This window comes from Dipodomys spectabilis, unplaced genomic scaffold (genome assembly GCF_019054845.1).
Source record: "Dipodomys spectabilis isolate Male_0828 unplaced genomic scaffold, ASM1905484v1 ptg000125l, whole genome shotgun sequence".
NCBI lineage: Eukaryota > Metazoa > Chordata > Mammalia > Rodentia > Heteromyidae > Dipodomys > Dipodomys spectabilis.
Window position 1 is genome coordinate 15,992,478 of NW_024870802.1, and position 19,660 is coordinate 16,012,137.

The 19,660-nt window shown below is 43.2% G+C and overlaps 1 protein-coding gene across 1 annotated transcript in view; it reads left to right on the forward strand.

The window, feature by feature from the left end:
* Window positions 1-19,660, forward strand: part of Pik3ap1 (phosphoinositide-3-kinase adaptor protein 1) — a 114,515-nt gene that overhangs the window by 82,934 nt on the left and 11,921 nt on the right. The window contains exons 9-13 of the mRNA XM_042689588.1: window positions 2,620-2,715; window positions 7,700-7,897; window positions 9,821-9,886; window positions 12,149-12,354; window positions 14,103-14,175. Of these exons, the coding sequence (XP_042545522.1) occupies window positions 2,620-2,715; window positions 7,700-7,897; window positions 9,821-9,886; window positions 12,149-12,354; window positions 14,103-14,175 (639 nt within the window). The remainder of the gene's footprint in view (window positions 1-2,619; window positions 2,716-7,699; window positions 7,898-9,820; window positions 9,887-12,148; window positions 12,355-14,102; window positions 14,176-19,660) is intronic.

Consider the following 19,660-nt stretch of genomic DNA (forward strand, 5'->3'; position numbering starts at 1 on the left):
TTCTTTTCTTTCCTTTTCTTTTCTTTCATTTGTGAGGTGCTGTCCTTGAGCTCCTTTTGTTCAAGGCTATCAATCTTCTACTTGAGCCACAGCACCACTTCGGGCTTTTTCTCTGATTCCATTGGAGCTAAGAGTCTCACAGACTTTCCTGACTGGACTGGCTTAGAACTGTGATCCTCAGGGCTGGGAAGGTGGCTCAGTGGTAGAGCGCTTGCCTTGCATGCCTGAGGCCCTGGGTTCGATTCCTCAGCACCACATAAGCAAAAAGAAAAAAAAGCCGGAAGTGGCGCTGTGACTCAAGTGGTAGAGCGCTAGCCTTGAGCTGAAGAGCTGAGGAACAGCGCCTAGGTCCAGAGTTCAGGCCCCACGACCGGACCAAAAAAAAAAAAGAACTGTGATCCTCAGATCTCAGCCTCCTGAGTAGCCTCTACCAGTACCCAGGTGGTCCTATTTTCCTATATCTCCTTCTAAAGTTTCTCTTTTTTCTCTTTCTTTCTTTCTTTCTCTTTCTTTCTTCCTTCCTTCCTTCCTTTCTTTCTTCATTTATTTTTATTTATTTTGTCAGTTGTGGGGCCTGAACTCTGGGCCTGGGCACTGTCCCTCAGCTCTTCAGCTCAGCACCAGCACTCTGCCACTTGAGCCACGGCGCCACTTTCAGCTTTTTCTGCTTATGTGGTGCTGAGAAATCGAACCCAGGGCCTTGTGCATGCAAAGCAAGCACTCTACCTCTGAGCCACCTTCCCAGCCCCTTTTCTTTCTTTATATATACAAATCAATACAAAAATAGAATTTTGCTTTGCTTCCTTCAGGTAGCATATCAATGATCTAAAATTCTAAATTTTTTTTTCAGCATCTTCCCCCTTCATCCATCTAGGTTCTAAGATTTGAATTCAGGACCTAGATGCTGTCTCTGAGCTTTTAATTTGTTCAAGACTAGCACTCTATCACTTGAGCCACGAAGCTTTTTTCCAGTTGTGGCGTTTGAACTCAGGGCATGATCACTGACCCTGGGCCCTTTTGCTCAAGGCTAGTGAGCCACAGCTCCACTTCAGGTTTTTGAGTGGTTATTTGGAAATGAGTCTCTTGGGGACTTTTCTGTCTGGGCTGGCTTTGAACCATTGTCCTCAGATCTCAGGCCCCTGAGTAGTTAGGATTATGTCCAGCTTTTTGATGGCTAAGTGGAAATAGTCTCATGGATTTTTCTGGCCCAGGCTGGCTTTAAGCTGTGATCCTCAGATCTCACCCTTCTGAGTAGTTAGGATTACCTGCGTGAGCCACCAGCATCTGGCTATCCAAATCTTTAAGAACCTATATTTCTTATAGAATAATGAAACTTGTTGAAAATGTTTTAATAAGCAAAGAGTAGGGTAAAGGAGAGAGATAGATGGGGTGAATTTGCTTGGGATACATTATATGCATGTATGGAAATGTCACTATGAAACTCACCATGGACTACTGATATAAGCAAATAAAAATAATATATGTTCCTTTTCCTTTCTTGTCTGAGACTTTTTAAAATTAATATTGTGGTATAGTCTCTTGGTAAATCTGTCTGGAATCTAGTTGTCCTCCCTCCTCAGAAATAACCATTACCAGGAATTCAAAATGTTAGCATTCCTGGCATGTTTCTTTACTTAACTATGTATTTATAAGTTTGTAAATGATTTGTAGGTCTTCACGCTGAATATAAACAATTTCACATTGCAATCAGTTGTATGTAACTTTTCAGTCAATACTATATTTTGGGGATATAACTATGTTTGTAGAAGTGTTTCTAGTAATTTTTGTTTTTAATGCTATTACTGGGGCTTGAACTCAGGGCCTCGTGCTCTTGTTTGGCTTTTTCTTTCAAGGCTGGTACTCTACAAGGCCTCTAGTTCCAGCTTTTTACTGGTTACTTAGATAAGAGTCTCACAGATTTGTCTGCCTACGCTGACCACGATTCTCAGATCTCAGCCTTCTTACATAGTTGAGATTATAGGCATGAGCTACCAGTGTCTGACTTGGTAATTTCTTTTTTTTTTGCTGGTCATGGGGCCTGAACTCTGGGTCTGGGTGCTGTCCCTCAGCTCTTCAGCTCAAGGCTAGCGCTCTACCACTGGAGCCACAGCGCCACTTCCGGCTTTTTCTGTTTATGTGGTGCTGAGGAATCAAACCCAGGCCCTCATGCTTGCAAGGCATGCACTCTACCACTGAGCTACCTTCCAGCCCTAATTATTTTTTAACTTCTGCATGATTTAGACATTGTCTGTTGTCTCTACATGCACTTTTTGCTGCAATAAACAGTGTTGCATATGTATATTTTAAAACAGAACTTATTTTTTCCATCTATCTGTACCTTTTTTTTTATTGTGAAAATACCATACAGAGGGGTTACAATTACTGTCTATACCTTTTGAGACCTATGGTCCAAGAAAGGACATGGGATTTGTGAATGTTGCATTGTTTGTTTGTTTGATTGATTTTATGCTTCATACTGACTGGGTGTCCTTTAAGGAGATAGATGGCTGAGTGCCTGGATCTCTGGAAGAAGTTACCACACCTTGTTAAGTCCATCTGTGAAATCTCCTGGCCCATGTGGAAGATAGCAGATCAACTCTTAGTCTTCTTTGTTTCCAGATGTTGAAATGCTTCAGGCCAGTGCATCCAACCCAGTCCCTAGAGAGAGTTTCTCTCAGCCCACTAAGGACTCTATGATCCGCAAATTTCTAGAAGGTAAGTTGTAGAAGCAAAAGAAAATATAGAGAAGGGTTTACAAACAAGTTAAAGACATTGCCTGATGACCCTTGAGGACCAGGCTGCCACACACATGGCATACGGTGTGACTAAAGCAATTGTTCCTCCTCCGTACCTGCCCTCCTGCCAGCTATCAAAGACAGGCCCAAAGTGCCCATTACTGGATCCACGTCTTTGGCTATGCCAGTTGTCTCCAGCAAGATCTCTTTCAAAAAGCATATTTCTATTTTTGAAACATTTTTATTGTTATTATAAAGTTGATGTTCAGAGGAGTTAAAGTTTTGTAAGTCAGGTACAGCACGCATTTCTTTTTGAACATTGTCATCCCTTCCTTCGCTCTCTCCCAGTTTTTTACTCCTATCCCCACAATAGGTTATATTTTCAAAATAGTATCTAGTGAACACTCCTGCTGCATTTGTTCGCCCTTTGTCCCTTCAACATTTCTAGTTTTATTCAGCCAAAACTTACCGAGTACATGCTATGTGCCAAGTGCTGTTCTGGATATTGGAGTTGGGGGCAGAAAGAAAAAGAAGATGGGATCAGTATCCGGAAGGAGGGGACTAGACACATGTTTTAGGAGGTGGAAGATGTGTTGCCTCATGGATTGGGCATCGACTCTGATTGGTATATACTCCTCGCTTTGCTCAGTTGGAAGGCCTTAGGCAAATTATTCAACTCCTCTAGGTCTCAGCTAAAAATTGAGATGAATGTGAAAATTAAATGAGTCATTGTGCATGATTATGAATATAAACATTAACGAAGTTTGTGATTGTTGTCACCGTTGTTATTATTATTACTACTGTGGTTTCAGGGGTAGGACTGATTCTTTAATCCTGACCAATCATTTAACATCGGCAATGGTTTTGCCAGTCAAGAAGCTGTAAAAAGAGTGCAGAGCTGCTGCTGCTGCTTGCTACTATAAAAGCAGTGCCAGGCATCGTGGCTCATACCTGTGATCCCAGCTACTCAGTAAGCTGAGACTGGGAGGATCAAAATTCAAGGGCAGCTTGGGCAAAAAGTTCATAAGACCCCATCCCAAAAGGAAAAGTTGCATGCAATAGTTCATACCTGTCAGCCCAGCTATGGCAAGAACCATAAAATATAAGAATCACAGTTCATATTGGCCTGGCCTCAAAAATAACCAGACCTGAAGAGCCAGGGTGGGTGCCTAGCAAATACAAGGTCTTACGTTTAAATCCTATACTTCCACCAAAGACGAGCAAACAAAAACATCATATCATTTTTTGTATCTACTTAGTCATTTTGCTATGAAATATCATCTAATATATTAAGCCAGTCTCCTATTAAGACTATTTAGACTTTGGCACCGCAAATATCTTTGTTATGAATATCTTTGCTCATGTTTGAATCCATGTGTGCTGTAAATTACTAGCAATAGAATTGCTGGGTCTTAGAAAATTTGTAGTTGTGATTGTGACAGTCTCAGATCACTCTCCTTTAACGTTCTTGCAAGCTCACATTCTCACCTGGGACATATGAAAGGTTCTAACACATGATTTTTCATATAAAATCTTAAATGGAGGCTTAGTGTACAACACAGATAAAACTGGAACTGTTCCCAGTCATTTCACTTGTTCTACCCAATATGATTCTGAGAGCTCTGAAGCATTAGTTTGAAACCCACACATCTGGTGCCCATGAATGGTTGGGAGGGATGTATGGAGATAAGGCTGGATTGATGCCTGGGGCTGGGCTGGGAGGGCTTGGCTCCCTACTCCATTCCTGTGGCCTCCAGTCAGTCAGCTCCAGAGAGTTACATGGAGTTCTAGGCAGGGATTAACTTTCTGTTTCCAATAAAATTCAGGGGCTATCACAGAGCAGTACTTGGAACATACCAACCAGTGTCTGTTGTTTCATTTACTAGGTGATTATTTTAAATGGCACAATCTGGTCTTGACAAGGAAGATTGAGCAACAGGCTCAATGTGCCAGGAACTCAGCAGCACAGAACTGAATTCATTTGAGGTGACCTTAAACATTGGGTAGCACATTTCCTGTAATTTTTTTCTTTTTGCTTCTCTAGTATTTGTTGATTCAAGGGAGCTTTGGCAGCTGGGATGAAGAGAGATTTTTTTCCTATATATTTTTGTTTGGCCAGCAGGGATCAAGCAAGTGGTTGGATGATTTTCAGTAGCTGCTGATGGTGTGGGGTGAGGTATGGGACCCCACATGCACAGTCTTCCAGTAAAAGGGGTGTCCCTTACCCAGGGCTTCCAACAAATGCCTCCCCTATAGATAGATGTTGCTAAAGAGTAGATACTGCTTATGCCAAAGCATACACACTTGTTACTCTCAGTTTCTGAAGCCATAAAGCTTTCTCTTCCATGGAAGAGGATTCCACATAGCTGATATGTAGCAGCCTGAGGTTGGCCCAAGAGTTCCCAAGACCTGCCCAACCTAGATATGAAGTAGGTAGACACCTTCTGTAAGTACATCGAGATATGGGAATGAAGAGAGGTTGGGCCTTTTTCTCATGGAATTTTCAATCCAGTGATTTATTGTTAGTTTTTGCTGTTATTAAATCTTTTCTAAGCTGCATGAAGACTGTTCTTGGCTTTCTGATGTTATGGGTCCAGAATGTTAACCAGGTCGGTCCCAGTTCTTAGAAAACTCTAGTACCTGAGGCCTTGCCTTCAAGGTAAGTTTCTAACTATCTGCTCATCTTCAAAAGGATATATATATATATATATATATATATATATATATATATATATACATACATACATACATATTCAAACCAAGTCTCTGCTTCGTTCAGAATTTCATCTTTTTTTTTTTTAATCTGTTGTGGGGCTTGAACTCTGGGCCTGGGTGCTGTCCCTCAGCTCTTCAGATCAAGGCAAGCACTCTACCACTTGAGCCAGTGCCACTTCTGGTTTTCTGAGTGGTTTATTGGAGATAAGAGTCTCATGGATTTTTCCTGCTCTGGCTGGCTTCGAACCTCGATCCTCAGATCTCAGCCTCCTAGGTAGCTAGGATTATAGGCATGAGCCACCGGCTCACCGGCCTGGCTTCATCATCTCCTCCTCCTCCTCCTCCTCCTCCTCCTCCTCCTCCTCCTCCTCCTCTTCCTCCTCCTCCTCTTCTTCTTCTTCTTCTTCTTCTTCTTCTTCTTCTTCTTCTTCTTCTTTTTGAATGTTACTTAATGGGCACATGCTGTATGAAAGGCTCTGCATTTGGTTTTAAAATAATGTGGGGTAAGGCCTTTCTTTCTGCAGCTAACAGTCTAGGGAAAGAGGCAGGAAGTGGCCCTTACACTAATAAACATCTTAATGACTGTGGTGGGAGGATCATGGAGCAAAGAATGAGACACAGTTTGTATAATAACAGAATGGACCCAATTTCGACTGTGTGGTCAGTGAGATGACCTCTCTGAGGTGACAGAATGTGTGACACTTGGAGGGGGTGCATTGCGGAGGGAAGAAGGTTCTAAGATGAGGAAAATATTCCAAAGCAAGAGTTTAGCCAGATAAAGATACTGGAACAAATCCAATGTGTTTGGAGACAGAGTCAAGAAGAGTTACTATGAAAGTTACCCTTTCCCTGCAGGTGGCAATAGCTCTCCAAGAGCATTTCACTTTGTTACCATAGGACAACTCTCCCCAGAATTCCTTCCTTTCTTCCTTCCTTCTTTCCTTCCTTCTTTTTTTCTTTCCTTCCTTCCTTCTTTCCTTCCTTCCTTCCTTCCTTCCTCCTTCCTTCCTTCCTTCCTTCCTTTCTTCCTTTTTTCTTTCCTTTTTTATCACATTGTGGATGATGATGAGGCCTTTCTGCAAATTCTTCCTTCTTTTTACCAGTACTGGGGCTTGAACTCAGGGCCTTGTGCTCTTACTTGGCTTTCTTGCTCGTACCTGGTGGTCTGTGACTTGAGTCATGCCTCCAACATAGTTTTTTGTGGATTGATTGGAGATAGAGTCTTAATGGAACTGTGATCTTTCAGGTGTCATCTCTTGAGTAGCTAGGATTATAGGCATGAGCCAGTAGTGCCAGGTAGAACTAGAGTTTTCTAATGAACTGGGACCAGCTTGGTCAACCGTTTTTACCCACAGCATCAGGAATAGTTTTCCTGCAGCAAAAGAGAAGACACAACAATTTTTTTAATTCTTGATTGCAATCACTGGATTGCAAATTCTATAGGAAGAAGGCCTAATATCTCTTTGTTCCTGTACCTCAAATCGGTATTTAAAAGGATTTGTTGACGGAATGGTGCCAAGGACAAGAAACAGAACACTGCAAAGAGATCTTAGAGTTATGGGCAGAACTTGGGAGGAAATTTTGTCCTTAGTTCTTTTAGTCAGCGGAGAGCAGAGGGGAAGCAGAGATTTCAAAAGCTGCAGGATCATAGGAGTTAAGAGAGAAGCTGCAGAGCCAGTTTTCCTGGGTGCCAAGCTAGCTCTCAGGGAGTTTAGACAGTTATTTAAATCCTCACGGCTCCAGTTTCTTCCTCTGCGAAAAAAGATGAATGATTGTAACTAGTAAAACAGTCATGTGGATAATACACATAAAGAGAGTCCTCAGGAATGATTTCCTGTGGCCATTTTGTGGAGAATGAAGACGATGCAGGAGCCATTGTTGCTGAGGACTCCAGGGCATCTTCAACACTGCGGACCAGATCCCAGGGGTTGGTTCCAAGTGTCCTCAGGCTTTAGCAGCTGTGTCTTCTTTCTCTTAGTCCTAACAGGATGAGTATTAGTGTTTTAGGGATCATGTCCTGAGCTGCACAGCAGCTGCATGGCAAAGTAGCAAATGATGTAGGTGAGTTGTCAATGTTCTCTGCTTGCACCAAGTTTTGAGTAGATGATTTAAGAAATGATGTGGGTGAAGCCTTTTGTCAGAGGCCAGTACTGTACCAGTATGGAATAGTCACTCACTCTGCTGTCATGACTGACAGTCATCCAGTTTGCTTGGCCACTTCTCTCAATCACTTTTCTCTGTATTTCTAGGCAGAAGTGTGGAGACAGCAAGTTTGGAAAGAGAGCAGCACCACCTTGATAGGGAAGAAGATGTATATCACATTGTGAACGATGATGAGGCCTTTTCTGTGGATCTGGCCAGCAGGCCCCCTGTCCCTGTGCCCCGGCCAGAGGCCAGTGCTATTGGTTCTCACCCACTACCTGACAATGAGCCCTATATTTCTAAAGGTAAGTGTGGCAGGAAAATGAATGATGCTCAGCAGGGTTTTCAGAGCACCTTAGCAGGAATTTCTTGGGTCCTCTGGATTTCTGATCTGTTGCTCAGAGACTGCCCTCTCCTGGGTGGCCTCCAGCCAGCCTCAGGAGATAGTGTCATAGAGGAAAATCTTGCTCCTAGACCAGGGGCAGTGATCACATTCAATGCTGGCCTTGCTGGAGCTGTTCGTACCTCTGCATAGGCAGAGGTAAACAAGAACCCTGATAAAACTGTATCTTCTTATTCTTCTCATTACTATTAATAATTAAAAATCTAACATGTATTAAAATCCAAAGAGTTCTCTACCAGAATATTTTTTTCTGTGTGTGTACCAATTCTAGGGCTTGAACTCAGGGCCTGGACACTGTCCCTGAGCTTTTGTGCTCAAGACTAGTACTCTACCCCTTGGATTCACTTATAGTTAGTGGAGATCAGAGGGGAAATAGAGATTTCAAAAGCCATAGGATCACAGGCTCCATTTCTGGCTTTATTTGTTTGGTATAATAGTCCATGGACTTTCCTGCCTGGCTGGCTTCAAACTGTGATCCTCAGACCTCAGCCTCTTGAGTAGCTATGATTACAAGCATGAGCCACTGACGCCTGGCTAACATTTCTTGGTGTGTGTGTGTGTGTGTGTGTGTGTGTGTGTGTGTGTGTGTGTGTGTGTGTGTGTGTGTGTGTGTGTGTGTGTGTGTGTGTGTGTGTGTGTGCGCATGCGCATGTCTTAGCTTTTTCACTCAAGAATGGTGCTCTAGGGGCTGGGAAGGTGGTTCAGTGGTAGAGTGCTTGCCTTGCATGCATGAGGCCCGGGGTTCGATTCCTCAGCACCACATAAGCAAAAAGAAAAAAGCTGGAAGTGGTGCTGTGGCTCAAGTGGTAGAGCGCTAGCCTTGAGCTGAAGAGCTGAGGAACAGCACCCAGGCCCAGAGTTCAGGCCCCATGACCGGACCCCCCTCCGAAAAAAAAAATGGTGCTCTACCACTTGAGCTACAGCTCCACTTCCAGCTGGTTTTTGCTGGTTAATGGCGCATAAGAGTCTCATGAAACCAAGTGCTGGTTTCCTGAGATCTCAACCTCCTGAGTTGGGATTACAGGCATGAGCCACCATTACCCAGCTGGTATTCCTATTTTATTGGTGCAATTTTAAAATTTGGATATGAATAACGATAATAAAACCAATATTGGATGCTTTCATGAGCCTTTCCAGGTTTTGACTCATTTAATTCTCATGACAATTCAGTAAGATACCATTATAATCCCTCTCTATAGAGGCAAGGAGAAGTCAAGATGAAATGGATTTGAATCCAGTGAGCTTCACTCAGAGCCCAGGGAGCCAATGATAGGAGATACCCTACCATTAAGACAATATTTGTCGTCTCCCAGTTTATTATCCTTTTTATGACTCTGTCCCTCATGGATGACTTCATTTGTCTTAGTCCCTGTGGAGCCATGCACAAATTTTATCTGTTCTGCTAAGAGTTCTGTCTTGCTGGTAGGCCTGTTACTCGGGTGGTACTTCCTTTTATTTTCAGGCTTCAAGGTCGTCCTTGGCTGCCTCAGCTGTTCGTAGAGCTGAACACACATCCTTGCTCCCTGTACCCTTTTCCTTAGTAATTCTGTTCTCTGGCTGACATTGTCTTTCTAAGTTTCAGAGCTTGTCTGTTTGGCCTGTCTTTATTTGGAAATCTCTGCCCGCTCTCACTGTTGTTTCTTAGACTTTTCATTTACAGAACTGCATAAAATGGACATAGGCATGCATTCACTACTTTTTACACAGCATTTTAAGATATGTATAAAATAGTATACATATTTTGATTTTGATAAAATATATAAAGTATTAGAGAGCTCTTAAGAGAGAAATCCTTGGCTTTTACTGAAAATATTCTTTTTCTCAGTTTTTGCAGAAAGAAGTCAAGAACGGCTTGGGAATTTCTATGTTTCCTCAGAGAGCATCAGAAAAGGTAAGCCAGGTTTTGTTTGAAGCTTCCTTTTTCATGAAGTACACTTCTAGGGGGTAGAGATGTTTGTATCACAGGGATTTCCAAATATAATAACAGCTCCTTGGCATACACCATAGAGAGGCCCAAGAGTTACTGAGCATGGAGTTGTCTGAGAATCTCTTAGGGATGGTAAAAGGAGATAGGAGGGGTTTGAGGCACCCTAGTAAATGATACAGAAATCATTACCAAGGCACTACTGTATTAGAATGTGTCCACACAGCACATAAAAAGACAATACACGCATTGAGGCCAATGCCAAGATCCCAGGGAGCAGCCTAGCCTCCAGTCTTTACCTATGATTAACTCTTCGTGGCTATCAAGTTACCCTGTCCATATTCGCTCCGCTATGCTTTGACTCAACTTTGATTTAAAAGACCTTTTTCTTATCACTGGATAACAAGTTGGGCATTCCATTTTTCTAAAGAAACTTGAAGGCTGTTCAAGAAGATAAATGCTCTCTTTATTTTCTTGATTAATTTCCTTGTGCTAAATAGAGACATTCAGTATTAGCCCACTGAAGATTTTTTTTTGAAAAGCAGCCATCACGCCATCAAAGCATTTGAAGGTGTCCTGAGGGCTGACAGTAGTAGGAAGTTGGAAATAGTCAACTCATGTATTTCCTTTCTCATTCACCTCTTTTCCAATACTATTAAAGATAGCTTTGAAAAGGCAGACCTTGGAGAAAGGTATGTGAATGATATAGACAGATGACTGAAAGGTTGGGCAGGATAATGGATAAACTTCTTTAAGTCTTTTTCAGTGCTCACTAGAGAAGCCATTTCTGTTTTTCCTTCTTATCGAGTCCCTGAATCACATAGGATCTGTGGAGAAATTTAGAATCAAGTGGATTTGAGCAGTAAAATGTCAAGTTGTCCTCATGTAGTCCAATGCCTCCATCACCTCTTGCCATTTCATTTTCCAAGAACTGAGCTCAGAACCTGCACAGGGCTGGTTGATTTCCTTCTTCTCTAAAATCTCCAAAGCAGAGAACTGTCTGTGGAATATGGGGGAGAGGCTGGCACAGAATAACCCAAGGATGACCAGCTGGAACCCAGAACCTGATTTGTGCCTGTGTTATTGCACCTGAGTCATGACTCATTGGTATTTCAGTCTTCTCTGGCATTTCATGCCCACAGATCTACAATCATTGCACAGACAGGGCTGGCAGTGGACGAGGAGAAGCATCTTGGATATATTTTTCAGCATATTTTCTTCTAGGAGTAGATTGAAGTCTAAAGCAGTGGTGTGTGTGTGTGTGTGTGTGTGTGTGTGTGTGTGTGTGTTGGTACTGAGGGTTGAACTCAGGGCCTCTCTCTATTAGTTGGCTTTGTTTCTCAAGGTTGGCATTCTACCACTTGAGGCACAGTTCCACTTCTGACATTTCAATGATTGGAGTTAAGAATCTCATTTCTGCCCAAACTGGCTTTGAACCTTTATCCTCAGATCTCAGACTCTGGATAGCTAGGTTTACAGGTGTGAGCCATTGATACCAGGCTTAAAGCAGTGTTTTGCTTTGTTGTTGTTTTGTCAGTCATGGGGCTTGAACTCTGGTCCTGGACACTGTCCCTTAGCTCTTCAGCTCAAGGCTAGTGTGCTACCATTTGAGCCACAGCACCACTTCCAGTTTTCTAAGTAATTTATTGGAGACAAGAGTCTCTGGACTTTCCTGCCCAGGCTGGATTTGAACCATCATCCTCAGATCTCAGCTTCCTGAGTAGCTAGGATTACAGGCGTGAGCCACCAGTGCCCAGAAAAACAGTGGTTCTTAAATGGGGATGATTTTGCCCCTCTATCCTCTGAAGACATTTGGCAACATCTGGGGACACTTTTGGTTGTCACAAAGGGGGATAGGCCAGGGATGGTCCTGAACATTCTACAGTTCACAAGACAAATCCACAGCGAAGAATCATCCAGCCCCAAATGTCCATAGTATTAAGGCTGAGAATTATTAGTCTAAGGGTATCTCAGTAATAAAGGCTTAAAGATTTCAGCTGATGTCACACCTCCTTTAAATGCTGCAACCTTCTCACCGATAGGCTTTGAAATCCTTGGCTGCTTCCCTCTCCCTTGATTCCATGTCCCATTTCCTCTCCTCACTTTCACGTGTAATTATTCCTTCAGGCAGTGTCCCCTGGAGCCTGTGACCAACCTCATTATCACCACTTGTCGGTTCTACTCTCCCCAGTGGGGAGCTGTCAAGCTGAGTTCTGCTTTTCTTTCCAGAGCCACCTGTGAGACCATCTAGGGACAGGCCCCAGTCCAGCATCTATGACCCGTTTGCAGGGATGAAAACGCCGGGCCAGCGGCAGCTCATTACCCTGCAGGAGCAGGTGAAGCTGGGCATCGTCAACGTGGATGAGGCCGTATTGCACTTCAAAGAGTGGCAGCTCAACCAGAAGAGGCGATCCGAGTCCTTTCGCTTCCAGCAGGTAGCCAGCTGTCTTGCTGTGGAATTTGCTGTATGTCACTTCTCCACTGAACAGAGGAGGAAGCAGGCCAGGCTGTCTTGTGTGTTGCCATGGCTAAGCCATGGCTGTGTCTGTGAACATTTCTAGATGTCCTTGTGAATCCATGAGTGTGCATTATGTCCTCTTGCCTGCAACTCCATACCCAGGTTCTGCTGTGCATTTCACTCTGCATTTGGCCCTCTACTTCAGCTTGCCAGTTTTTTGGTCTTTCTTTTGTTCATTCATTCATCCATCTCTCCCCCCTCTCTTCCTTCTCTCTCTCTCTCTCTCTCTCTCTCTCTCTCTCTCTCTCTCTCTCTCTCTCTCTCTCTCTTCAGTCCTTCTTTTCTTCTTCTTGTGCTGGTACCGGGGCTTTGCACTCAGGGACTATTGCCTTTTCTACTTGATGTGAGCACTTTACCACTTGAGCTAATCCTTCAGTTCTAACTTTTTGCTGGTTAACTAGATCTAAGAGTCTCACTGATTTGTCTGCCTAGACTGACTTTGAACTACAATCCTCAGATCTCAACTTCCCAAGTAGCTAGGATTACAGACATGAGCTACCAGAGCCTAGACAGCTTTTCCCTTGAGAGTCTCTCTGTCTACTCCTAGTAGTTCCAGGCGTCTCACAGACCATCAATCACTCTTTAGAACTCAAACAGAAACTGGAAAGCTCCCAAGAAATATGATTAAAGAAGAAGACAAGTTGCAGATATAGCAAATCTTGCTCATTCCTGCTCTGTAGTGCTTTTTCTCTTGTATCTCAACCCCCCACCCCAGGGCCACATCCACTGTTGCCTGCATCTGGCCTGCTTCCTCTCCTCCAGATAAGGGCTCCTTGCCTCCACCTCCACCTCTTCCTTATTCAGTTCACCACAACCTTAATACCTTATCCACCCCACAACTTTCTCTATTTTCTTGCTGCTTCCTAGATGAGTCTTAGTTTCCTCAGCCTGCAAATGCAAGCCAAACCCCTCCTCCAGGCCTGCCTCCTGGGACTCTCTCATAGGATCCCTCCTCAGCTACCTAGACATGTTCCCACAGGGAATGAATGCTGAGGTACCTAACATCCCTAGAATGCTGTGATATGGGTGTTATAGATGGGCTGAAATAGAAATGGATCTTGACCTTCACATGTCTATTCAACATTTATTGAATGACTACAGTGATCCAATTGGCAACATTACAGAAAGGCAAATAAGCTGGTCTCTTGTCTTTGGAAGCCCACAGGGCCACTACAGAGGCAAGGTACATATGTGCACACACACACAAGCATGCAAGGAAGTGTAGTCTATGTGTCAGATAGTTAGTGTGGGCAGCATTAAGGACTGGAGAAAGTGGCCCTGACAGGCTGGGACAGAATCATAGAAAGGAAGCAGTAGCCCTCAAGGTCAGGGAGTGAGGAGAGGGCAGTCTCCGAGGAAGGAATATATGCAGAGTGTTTGTGAGAGTGTGGGAGATGGGTTTGTCTCCTTGGTGAATATGGAGACTGGGAACGTGAGGGCAGGCAACACTCCCTACTTGTGGAAGAGAAGTCTTCCCCTCAGGCAGAATTCCAAGAGGACTTGAGTTTCTCTGGGGGCCAGCTGCATTGTGGCATTTAAATCTTGAAGAAAAAAATCTTTTTTTGCAGTGTGATACATCTTGCATACATTTCTCTCTTGAGAGATTTTGAATGTTCAAAGGCAAGTTCATACTATATACTAAAAAATAATAATATTTTTTTCCAGGAAAATCTTAAACGACTAAGGGAAAGCATTACTCGAAGACAGAGAGAGAAGCAAAAGTCAGGAAAGCAGACAGGTATGTGGCTTCTCCCAGTGGCTCCTGTCCTTGACTTGCCTTTCAGTGGTGGTCCAAAGGGGCAGACTACTTGCACAGCACCTGTTCATAGAGCTGACTCCCCCATCCCCCTCAGACTGTGAAGGCCTTTCAGACCCAGTTTTCTCTTGTTGATTCTACAAACACTTTAGTACATGGCACACAGGAAGTGTGTTCATTTGTCTTCATTGTACATTCCCACTGAGATTCTCTAGCATGGTAACCTCAGTACTCAACCCTGGCCAGCCTTCTAGCAAGAGGAGCTGGCAAGAAAATGCTTTAAGAGGCCCCTCAGTAGGACCCCATGACATAATGACTAAGTTAAAATCTAGCCCTATTTGTACACAAGTTCCATAGTCTGCATCCAGCTGCCTTCCACAGCTGATTTTCATGAACCGGCTCAGGCTGATAATACACTGGTCTCCACACAAACCATCCCCCACCACAGGCCTTTTTTTTCATACCTGAATTCATACAAGTAGGCTGCTCAGCAGCCCCTCCTCCATGAAGCCTTCCTGGACCACTGCACACCGCTACATTCTGTCTTCCTTCAGACATCTATAGAACCTACTATGGTTTCTGTGCACCTGGCACTCCTGTTCCACTGTTCTAGTTATTGTCAACCTGTTCCTTCATCCCAGGGCTTCTGTCTCCAAAGCACATCCTGAATCTGGTCATTTGTGACTATTTCCTGTACCACAATTGCATCCCAACCACCACCCCTTGCTGGGACTAATGTAGGTGCCTCTTCAATTGCTACTCACCCTCGTGTTTGCTCTTGCTCCTCCACAGTTTTTCTTCCAAATGGCAGTCAATGCCCTTCTTGGAATTAAAAATTTAAACAATGCCACTTCCTGCTCTAAACTTCCCAGGGATTTCTGCCCTACTTAGAAGAAAAGCAAACATCTCCATGACCTCCAAGGCTTTACAAGATCCTTCCCTTGCCCCTGCCCCCATGGCCCCTTTATATTGATCTAATAAGCAGGAACATTTCTCTCTCCCTCAGGGCCTTTGCACTTGTTCTCCTGTCTTTCCTCACATCTCCACCCATTGGTCCTTCTTCATCCTCAGAGAGGCCTTCCCTACCATTCTCTCAGAGGAGCCCTCCACAGCTTACTTCCTGTTTTCCCTCTACTCAAGTAGCACAGACCAGTGCTTACACTTCTGTCCTCATGGTGAGGGACCAGAGCCAGGCCTCCCTTCTACAATAAGTTCTAAGAGCGCAAGAATATGTCTGTGTTATTCTCTGTCTTATACAGTACCAGGAACTCACTGAGACTTCGTTGAAATCATTGGTTTCAAAGTAAAATATCTGGAGATAGAAGTTATTCATTTTAAAAATACTCACCAGGTGTCAGGTACCTGGCAAGATACAGAGGCCTATGAGTCACTGTCTTTGCCATATTAGCTTCTGAATCATCTTGCCGTTCATGTAGGTCTGGTTCTTCCTGTTAAGGACTGTCCCATGATGCCTAGTGCAGTGTTTCATAGAAAGTAATATTCTAGTGAAGGTTAATGATGTTGACTGTCGTAGGGAAGTGGGGCCAAAGCTGGAGAGCTCATCCTAAGACTGCTGAGTGTCTAGATTTTAAATTTATGCCACCATGCCCCAAGCTCACACATGTCTGCTTCCTAGTAGAGAGGAAGAGAAAGGCAGAAAGTCTGGCTCCAGGTCTGCAGTCTTGCTGGGGACAGATAATAGGGTTCTAGGTAAAGGGCTGAAATGCTTTAAAAAACAAAACAAAACTTGAGCCCATGATCCCAAAGATAGAAGATTAAACACCTCAGCAACATGAAGCCTGTGATTTGCCGGTGTCTTTGATGTCTGAAGACCCAGGAGTTGCAGTGTTAGTTCAGGGGCCTGAGCCTTCTGCTGGATACTGGTGGCTCATGCCTGTAATCCTAACTACTCATGAGGCTGAGATCTGAAGATCGAGGTTTAAAAGCTAGCCTGGCAGGAAAGTCCATGAGACTCTTGTCTCTAATTAATCACTAAAAAGCCAGAAGTAGAGCTGTGGTTCAGGTGGTAGAGCTCTAGCTTTGAATAAAAATGCTCAGGGACAGTGCCCAGGTCCTAAGTTCAAACCGCAGGACTGGCACAAAGAAAAAAAAGAAGAAAGAAACAAAAAAGGAATTCATAAATAATATATGTGTTATCTAATGATTATGGCAAGCCACAATAAGTATAATCATTATAGTTTAAAAAGCAAAACAAAACAAAATTCTGTTCCAGGCTAACAAGTAATAAGTAGTTTATATGCCCTAGTATATTCTAAACTCCAATGGTCAGTGTCTGACGTTCTTCAGAGGAGCATGGGTTAGTCCTCCACCTCCCACTCCCAATAATCCTCTGACAAAGAATTTTAGGTGCATTATTTTTGCTTTTTTATATTAGAGGTTTTAATCAGTACCACAGTTTTTAAAGATTAAACTATATAGGGCTAGGAATGTGGCTTAGGGGTAGAGTGCTTGTCTAGTATGCATGAAGCCCTGGGTTCAATTCCTCAGTACCACATAAACAGAAAAAGCCAGAAGTGATGCTGTGGCTCAAATGGTAAAGTGCTAGCCTTAAACAAAATAAGCCCAGAGACAATGCAAGCCCCAGGACCAGCATCATCATAATCATCATCATCATCATCAACAACAACTATATATAATTGGACCTTGGATTAGTCAGTTTTCCACCACTATAACAAAGACCTGAGATAAGCAATATATAAAGAAGGAAAAAAGTTTTATTTTAGCTCCCAGTTTTGGAGGTTTTGGTTTACAGTTGGTTGACCATGATGCTTTTTGGCCTGTTATGAAACCGCACATTATAGCAGGACTGCTTGAGGAAAGTGAGAGAGGAAAGACCACTTGGGCCTCTGGAGAGCATTCCAGATCCAAGTTATAGCAGTCACTGAACAGGAATGACTAGGGATGGCAAGAAGTCCAAATGGAGGGACTGTCCTACCTCCCATCCCTAAGAACATCTTTGTTTGACATTTTTTGATAAAATAAAATATACACAATATAAAATTCTCCATTTGAGCTGAGTGCTGGTGGCTCAGGCATGTAATCTTAACTACTTAGGAGGATAAGGTCTGAGGATTGCAGTTTGATGCCAGCCTAGGCACAAAAGTCCGTGAGAATCTTATCTCCAATAAACTACTCAGAAAAAGCTGAAAGTAGCCCTGTGGTTCAAGTGGTAGAGCACTAGCCTTGAGCACAAAGAGGCTCAGGGATAGTGCCCAGGCCTAGAGTTTACCCCAGGACTGGCAAAAAAAAAAAGCCATTTGAACCATTTCTAAGTGTACAGTTGGCTTGAAATACATTTATCATGCTATGCACCCTTCAGCACTTCCCCTTCTAGAACTTTCTCATAAGGATTTCAGAGCTAATAGCTGGTCAGGAAAGTGATCCTAAGAACAGAGTAGGGGTAGGGAAATGGCAAGGGGAAGGATTCAATGGAGAATACCAGTTCAGAGTTATCCCACAGGAGGAGCAAAAAAGCTACCACCAGTTACTGGCCTATGGAACTGAGGCACTTGAAATTTGACTTCCAAGGAAAACCTCAGGCCATTGGAAGTTGGACTCTGTCCTATAGGCTGAGGCCTAAGGGCATCAGTGCGTCTGCAAAAGAGAAGCCATCAATTATGATATTACTTACTCAGTAACTCTGTAAGCCTTGATTATGTATTTACCCAGAAGCTTGTAATGACCTGCTCTGTTGGTTTTTTACATAAACATCTTAAAGGGTCTCAGAGATGCTGCATATATGCTTATGGGGCAGGAGTAGGAACTGGGGTGGGGTTCAGTGAATGAATTAGAAGTCACCAGGTGGGAGAAAAAAACTAGGAGAGAGCAAGAGAAGGGGTTACATTATCCAAAAAGAAATGTATTCTTTACTTGACTTATGTAATTGCAACCCCTCTGTATATCACCTTGATAATAACAATAAAAATTTTAAAAAGAAGTCACAGGGTGAGGGCCACTGCAGCTTCTTTTAAAACAAATCTGTTTTCTATGTTGAGCTTCTGTGGTTACTAGAGGAAGGAATTCTGTTCCACCAGACCCAAAAAGTGTTAGAAAAACCAATAACAAATGTCATATTGATCTAGAGGAACATTAAGATTGATGATTGGCATTTCTGCCTGAAAGACTTTTCTAAGAATGTAGTCCACTGTAAACACAGGGGCTGAGTCTGAATGTGGGGATCTTTAAAGATAGGTTAGAACACGAAGGAGCGAACACTGAACCTCTGCTCATAACTTGCCAGATTGTCTTTAGCAAACCCAGGGAGGGCTTGGCTCTCAAAAGGCTGGTGCGGGGCATAAATGGTACAAGAAATGAGCAAAGGGCCAGGGCACCTGTGGCTGGTGGGACACCAGGGCCCCATAGAAAAGACAATCAATATTTATGTTCTGGGTGTGTCCTGTGTATCGAGCTGGGGCCATTCTTTTAATCCCTGTGTGCTTCAGTTTCCTCACTGGATGATACCTGACTTACCAATTGACTGGAAAAAATGTTGTGAAGCTCCAAAGGGGAAAAATAATGCAAATAAACATACCTTAGGAAAGTACTAATCATTATGATCCTGGAAATCATTCCTCCAGTTGAGGCTTCATTTAAAAAAAAAATTAGACTAGCTCTACTGGATTTTTAAAAAACTCTTCCTACCCTTACTTTTTCATTTGTGTTCTACAAGAAAACTAGAGAACTGGATGAGGATGGGCAATCCCACTTTGAAGTTAGTCAAGCAGGAATGTCCCTTACACAAAGGTGATTTTTCTTTTTTTCTTTCTTTCTTTTTGGCCAATATTGGGGCTTGAACTCAGGGTGTGGGCACTATCCTTTAGTTTTTTTGCTCAAAGCTGGCACTTTACCACTTAAGCTTCAGCACTATTTTCTACTTTTTGGTGGTTAATTGGAGAGGCTTTCTTGCCTATGTTGGCTTTGAAGGAAGATTCTCAGAGCTCAGCCTGCTGTGTAGCTAGGATGACAGGCATGAGCCACTGGGGTCCAGATTTGTTTTTTGAAACTGTGTCTTACTATGTAGCTCAAGTTGGCTATGAACTTACTTGCTATTCTCCTGTCTTAACTTCCCAAATGCTAAGATTACAGGCATGGGCCACCGCAGCCTTCCAATAAAAGATAAATTTTTAAAAAGGTAGGTCAAACCACATATATGGTATATAAATGTGTGTGCAATGGAAGGAAGCTAGGAGGACACAGAATCAGTGAGAAACGGAAAACACACAACAAAGGAGCCCATCAGCTGCACTGGACATAGATGAAAATGAGCTAAGCAACCCAAAGACAGCGATGGGAAGGGAGGAATGAGAGGGAAAGAGGGAACAGCCTACACTAAGCAAAAGGAAAGAAATGTAAATATCACCTGATGTGGAAGAAATAATTGTATTGTCAAAGCTCATAGAATTCACAAACTTTATAGACCATGATAATGACGACTTGCCTTGTAAAG